The 7,254-nt window shown below is 24.6% G+C and overlaps 4 protein-coding genes across 4 annotated transcripts; 2 read left to right on the forward strand and 2 right to left on the reverse strand.

Moving 5' to 3' along the window:
• Positions 1-291: 291 nt before the first annotated feature.
• On the reverse strand, positions 292-1,148 carry cand_019290 (3 exoribonuclease family protein; the record flags this gene model as incomplete). The annotated part of the gene is made up of 2 exons (XM_067212160.1): positions 292-1,029; positions 1,134-1,148. 2 exons carry the CDS (start codon positions 1,146-1,148, stop codon positions 292-294), a joined length of 753 nt encoding a protein of 250 aa, XP_067067109.1.
• Positions 1,149-1,411: 263 nt separating this feature from the next.
• On the forward strand, positions 1,412-3,547 carry cand_019280 (DNA polymerase ETA; the record flags this gene model as incomplete). Its single annotated transcript, XM_067212159.1, has 1 exon — positions 1,412-3,547. One exon carries the CDS (start codon positions 1,412-1,414, stop codon positions 3,545-3,547), a length of 2,136 nt encoding a protein of 711 aa, XP_067067108.1.
• Positions 3,548-3,625: 78 nt separating this feature from the next.
• On the reverse strand, positions 3,626-4,132 carry cand_019270 (40s ribosomal protein S11; the record flags this gene model as incomplete). The annotated part of the gene is made up of 1 exon (XM_067212158.1): positions 3,626-4,132. The coding sequence occupies one exon, from the start codon at positions 4,130-4,132 to the stop codon at positions 3,626-3,628; it is 507 nt and encodes a 168-aa protein (XP_067067107.1).
• Positions 4,133-4,873: 741 nt separating this feature from the next.
• On the forward strand, positions 4,874-5,623 carry cand_019260 (Srp40 C-terminal domain-containing protein; the record flags this gene model as incomplete). Its single annotated transcript, XM_067212157.1, has 1 exon — positions 4,874-5,623. One exon carries the CDS (start codon positions 4,874-4,876, stop codon positions 5,621-5,623), a length of 750 nt encoding a protein of 249 aa, XP_067067106.1.
• Between the last annotated feature and the right edge of the window lie 1,631 nt (positions 5,624-7,254).

The raw sequence follows: 7,254 nt of genomic DNA on the forward strand, positions 1-7,254 counted from the left end.
TATATATATATATATATAGTATTATTCAAGGGATAAGAAGAATAAGTTTACAATAATAAAACTATTACAGATCACTTTGATAGGTAGGTTAATGGGAGCTCTAAACATTAATATTTATATAATATTGTGTTTAATAAAAAAAGAATGTGTGTTCAAGAATAATATTTCTAAATCTATATATATTTGTTTGTCTATATGCTTACAATTTTATTGTATTATTCAAAAATATTAAAATGAAAAATTTAATTTACCAGGTATTCAAGTAACAGTATAAAAGTAATCTTTTATAAATTATTTCAAAGAAAAAGCATAATATCTCCTAATAGCATGTTGTCTTAGAATATTCCTTAGTATCTTTGATATATATTTACAAGCAGCTGCTGAATGTTCAAGTAGAAGATTTAATATATCCTCGTCAATCTTTGTATTTAATTCCATAGTTATAGGGGCAATGTATTCATCAGTACTATAAATTGCAAAAGACATAATTGTCTTTAATACATCAAATTCTGCCTGTACAATATCATATAATGGGATTTTCCCATATAATCCAACAGTAGATGATATTACTAGATCTTTCATACCAATGCCTGCATTAGCTAAGGCAAGAGATGTAGCATTTATCGCAGCAGACCTCACACCTCCATCAGCCTCTAAGACATTAATATTTATAATTATTTGTGATCTTACATATATCTCACTTATAGCTGATTCAAAAGTTCTTGTTATAATCAAACTATTTTCGGTACAAAACCTATCATTCTTTCCTCTTTTTCTTCTATCTGGAGTACAAAATGGAGACATTCTAAAGTTACAGTGTAGTTGTATACCTGACTGTGAAGATGAATTTAGAAGTGGTATGGGACCACAAATTGATGTAATCAATTTTGTCTGACCTTGTTCATAGTATACACTACTATCACTTAAGTTTGATGTTCCATTGGATATTTTACAACTTATTCTCCTAATCTCATTAAAACGACGTCCATCAATACGAAACCCTTCTGAGTTTAGTATCTCGTTAAATGACTATAGATAAGTATTAGCAAAAATATTACAAGACAAAATTATAGCGCTATAAAGGGTCTTTATTTAGTTCAAAAACTCAAAAGTTTTCCTTTATCTTTTTATACGCTTAAACCTACCATTATGTCAAGTTACTTAAATTATTGGAATATATCTTACAATATAATGACTGCTTCTAGTTAATTTATATATTTTAGTATTAATATTAAATAAATTAAGATACCGCAAATTGGCGGTATAAAATACCGTCTAAATCACTTTTTGTATTTATAAGTAAATTGAATATTTAGGCTTAATATTAACCAGGTATAATCAAGTATAGACACTATTCATATAAATTCAGTTATATATTTTATAATTTAAGGAATATGAAATCTCATAATATATGGTAGTAAATTATTTAGACTTCAACGAAGCTGATACACACTTGAAACTTGAGAATGAAGATACTGGTACACTTCCTGAAAAAAAAAATTCAAAATTAGGAATTAATGATTATTTTACTACAAATAATATAACTATACAATCTAAAGAATATGTGGATATTTTATTAGAGGATATTATAGATGAATTTGTGAATCAATATAAACCTAATATGGTACCTAGAATAATTGCACTAATAGACATGGATGCATTCTTTACTCAAGTGCAGCATAAAATTTGCGATATACCTAAAGATAAACCTCTTGTAGTCTTACAAAGAAATACAGTTATAGCAGTTAATTACCCGGGACAAGCTAGAGGTATTAAACGTGGTATGAAATTACAAGAAGCCTTATCTATATATCCGGATTTAGCAATCCCAAAAACTACATATTATGACGATAAAATAAAAGATCGTAATAGTTACAATATTAAAAAAATTTCATTAGAAATTTATAGAGAAGCATCAAGAGAAATATTTGATAATATAGCGAACTATATTCCAAAGTGCAAAATTCAAATTTCATCAATAGATGAAGCTTATATAGATCTATCTGGAAATATAAAATTAATACTTGAATATATTGTTTTAGTTTTGAAAGGTGAAAGATCTGATTATAAAGGTATTGAAGATTTATTATGTTTAACAGATGAGGAGATATTAAATTATAAACTAAATATTGTAAAAAATCATAAAGAGATGAATTTTATGAAATGTTTGATGGATTTATTTCCTGAATTATTCAATGAAAAGGAAAGATCTAAAATTTTTTTAATATTATTTAATTCATATAATGAAAAAGGAAAATTTTCATTATTTGATATTTATGGATTAAAATTTGATGAAATATTGATATTATTAGGAGCTACAATCATTTATAGAGTTAGGAATAGATTATTGCAGGATCTTGATTATACTTGTAGTGCAGGTATATCTATAAATAAGATGCTTGCAAAATTGGTATGTTCTTTAAGAAAACCTAATGGCCAATCTGTACTACTTTCACGATGGATTAATCAATATATGGGGATATTACCAATATTGAAATTAAGATTGTTAGGTGGAAAGTTAGGAAAGTTAGTTTCAGAGAAACTTCCAATGGTAAGAATGTCATCAGATCTTCTACAATATAATAAGAGTACTTTAATAAAATTATTTGGTGAAAAGAATGGTGAATATTTATATAATACCTGTCGTGGTATAGATTTAGAAGCTGTTATAGAGACTCAACATTGTCGTAGTATTTTATCATCTAAAAATTTTTATTCAGGTTTAGATAATCTAGATGAAATATTTAAATGGCTTCATATTTTTTCATCTGAACTTTCTGAAAGATCTAAAAACTTATACAAAACATTAAAAATACGACCAACTAAGGTTGGAGTTACAATTCGTAATAAATTAAGTCAAAATAGAACAAGAGTACAATCAATCAATTATAGTGATCATACACCTAATACAGATATTATATATGAAACTGCTAAGTTTATTTTTTTAAACAGATTTTATGAACCTAATAATTCTAATATACAAAAAAAAGAATCTGATATAAATACTAGTTATATTAAAGATATATTTCCTTGTAAGTATCTTGGCGTTTCATTACATAATTTAATAAAGGATGATAGTAAATTTGATATATTACAATTTGATATTTCAAATAATAAAACAAATAATAAATTAAGATATGATGAAAATATTATAGAAAATTATAAAAATGAAAATAAAAATAATATACAAGAATTTGATAATAATTCATTAGATATATTACAAAGTACAAAAATTATAAATCAATTAGAAAGAAATCCAAATATTAAAGAAGATATAATTGAATTATCAAGTGACTCAGATAAAACTTATAATTGTAATATTTGTCATCAAATATTGAAGTTATCTGATAAGCAACATGATAAATACCACTTAAATTCCAAATTACAAAGTAGTAAGTATCAAGATCCTATGAAAAAACAAGGAATATCACTGCTAAATTCATCATTAAAGATAAATGAAAAGAAACCACATAATTTAAGGAGAAAGAGATCACTAAATATATATACAAGTGAAGATACATTAAAACAGACAAAATTGAATATATAGACACTTCAATAATCTAGTTTAAAAGATCCTTAAGAAATAGATCATTGATATTCACTAATATTACTCTATATTAATTCTTTAGAATAGTCGGAATTGTTTACGAGCTGTACCAAATATTTGATTCTTCTCTACTTTCAAAACATTAAATCTAACTGTCTTAGATAATGGACGGCATTGCCCAAATGTAATAATATCACCTTCTTTAACATCAAAGCATGGTGAACAATGAACAGAAATATTTTTATGTCTCTTTTCAAAACGATTGTATTTAGGAACATATTTCAAATAATTCCTCCTTACTACTATTGTTCTCTTCATTTTCGTGGAGATACACATACCTTTTAAGATACGTCCACGAATACTAACATTACCAGTAAATGGACATTTCTTATCAATATAAATACCATCCTTTGCTTCTGCTGGCACTGTAAATCCTAAACCTGGATCCTTGAAATAACGTGGGATTTTAGAATTTGACTTTTTTGATAAAAGTCTCCTTGCCCCAATAAAAATAGTTTCTTGTTTTTGAAAAGCCCTCTCTGTTTGAACATCAATTGAAGAAGCTTGGTGAACTTTTGAGGACATCCTTAATTCAAAATTATCTAATAATCACACAGGTAATATTTTATTAATATTTGATCCCTATTCTTATTGATTTAAATATATCCCAAAGGGAATTAACTATTAACTATTATAAATAAATTAATTATTTTTTTTAAATATCAGTACTTGTCTTAGTATTATAATATTAAGGTATATATTATTTATAATAATAAATATTCAAGTCTTAATAATAAAATTAAGCGCTACAAAAACGTCTCTTGAGACACCGCGGTAACTATAAAATATTTTCTAATAGTAAAATGGAGTTTTAACATTAGATCTTATTATTTGCCGCTAATTTATATAAGTATAATTTTTAGATTATTAAATAAGTAGAATAATTTGTAAATATTTAAAAAGTAATTAATTATGATAATATTTTTCTTTTATTATTATCTTAATAATATACTAAACCTATTTATAAAGAAACAAATTACTATATACTTCTATTCAGAAAAATAAAAAATAAAAAAATATTAAGTATTATATATTAGAGATCAATTCTTTAAACTATACAAATTTTATAGATTTATTTAATATTTTAAGACTAATAATTATATTCTTATACATCCTATTATATCTGTATCTAGATATTTTTATTTATATTTTGGCGGTTGTAAAGTTATTACCCTAGGGTAGTTACTCATCAAACTATTATAAGGTAAAATACTTAAATAATCCTTATAATAAGGAAAAATTATAACTGATATCAGATATCTAATTATGTCAGGTAATTCAATTTATTGTCTAATTATAATAAGAAAATTCTTGATTCAAAATGGCTTAAAAAAAGCTGTAAAATATATAGACAAAAAACTTACCAAAATATCGAACAATAATATTGAAGATATAGAAGATAATCTTCCTAATATTTTAGATTTACTTCAATCTTATAATAAAAATAATAAGATATCAGATCCTATACTAAGTTTCAAAAATAAGAAAGTACAAAAAAATAAAATTAAAAAGAATCATGATAAGGAGACAGATATAAAAGATATACAATGTTTGGCAACCTTGACAGATTCTTTAAAAAATTCCAATAAAAAAAGTAAAAAAAGTGAAAAGATGAAATTAAATACTTGTGATGATATTCATACTGAACATTTTTGTACTTCTGATAATAATCAATTAGAATTTCATAATATTGATAAATCACAGGTTAAGGATATAAAGACAATCAATTCTAACATTTATAAAAATAAACAAAGTCAAGAAAATAGGTTTAGTCGAATTGATGATTCATGGAATGAAAAAATTACTGATGAAAGGTTAAAAGATAACTCTTATTGGAATATGAAAAAGTATAATAAGGATAGTAGTGATTTTGCATCTAAAGCTGCAATAGAATTAGGGAAAGTTCATGGAAAGAATTTCAGACAAGAGAAAGCAAAAAAAAAGAGATGCTCATGGAGAGGTTCTGGAAATATTTCATGTGAGGTGAATTCTGTACAATTCAATGATTCAGATTAAATTTATAACTTTCCTTGATATTTAACAATAATTTATTCATTAAATAAATATATAATAGGTTATTTAATATTTATAAGGATATTAACAGGAGATAAAGTAATTTTAAGTACTATATATATTATAATAATACTAGATAAATTTAATCATAACAATAAATTGTAGCTGGTTTTTTTTCTTTTTATTTCCTCCTTAAATTAATATTTTATCACGCTATTTAGACTTTAAAATAGGCATTCGGCGCTTTTGTTTTAAATACTATCCATTATATATTGAGGGGAGTATTATTGGAAAGAATGAGAAAGTGGAAATGATAGATCAGAGAACTGCTCTTTTTTCAACATTAAATAGCAGTAGAAGTCGTTATTCTAGATATGATGAAGAAAAATATAAAGGGTCAACAATATCAAGTAAGAAAAATACTACTGTAGACACTCAGGTACATATGAAATTCCATTTTTCCTTAATTTTTATCTATTCTAATATTAATTTAATTTCTAAATGATCTCTTTGATAGGCTATTTTAGAAGAACAAAATGACCAATATATGATAGACTTAGAAGCTAAAGTTTCAGACCTAAAAAGTATTAGTATTGCCATGAGACAACATGTTAAAGAAAGTAATGATATACTTTCAAGTTTAACGGATGAAGTGGGATCAATCGGAATATTGTTGAAAGGTACAATATCTAAAATAAAATCTTTGGGTGGAACAAATAGTTGGAAACATATTTGGATTATGGTACTCTTCATATTCTTTATATTTCTTCTGATGTATATCTTATTTAAAAGAAATTAGATTAATTGAAATATCACATATATATATATGTTATACTTAGTATTCTATTTTCTTTTTATCTTTTGATTTACTTTATAAATGTTATAATTTGACATTTTCTTATAATTATTTATTTTCTCATAAAATTCAATATATTATCATATATATTTATTATTTAATTGTAGTCACCTCATTTATTTTAATTTCATAATAATTTAAGAATTGAACAATAAATATTTGGACCCGTTCCTTATTTTTATCTATTTGGGAATAAAAAGGGATCCAAACTATCCCCATGCAGAGGGGTGATCCGGGATTCGAACCCGGGACCTCTCGCACCCTAAGCGAGAATCATACCCCTAGACTAATCACCCAACAATATAGACGGATGTTACTCTTTAATGTTGATATTTACTAAAGTTAATATTAGGTTACTTATTTCTCAGTAAGAACTCACTATAATTAATCTTTTCTTAAGAATACGCAAGTTATAATAACTATCAATAATTCCTATTTATTATTACATTATTCTAAACAAAAAATCTTCATATATTATTTTAATAAAGTAGATAAGTCTTAATAATATTATTTAAATAGTAAAATAAAGATTTATAAATTCTATTATATAGTTATAAGGAATAGTAATGTTACATATTACCTAAAACAGATTGCAACTTGGTTGATATTTAAACTAATGATAAATCTCTATTTTATTCTATTGTAAATGCATAAATATCTTTAATATTAGTAAATAATTGTAAAGCGGCAAATTTTATAATATTCCATATAAATATAACTCATAAATCTGGAGTCTTGGACAGCTTGGGTGATTAGTCTAGGGGTATGATTCTCGCTT

This window comes from Cryptosporidium andersoni, assembly GCF_001865355.1.
Source record: "Cryptosporidium andersoni isolate 30847 chromosome Unknown contig_11, whole genome shotgun sequence".
NCBI classification, from domain to species: Eukaryota; Apicomplexa; class Conoidasida; order Eucoccidiorida; family Cryptosporidiidae; genus Cryptosporidium; species Cryptosporidium andersoni.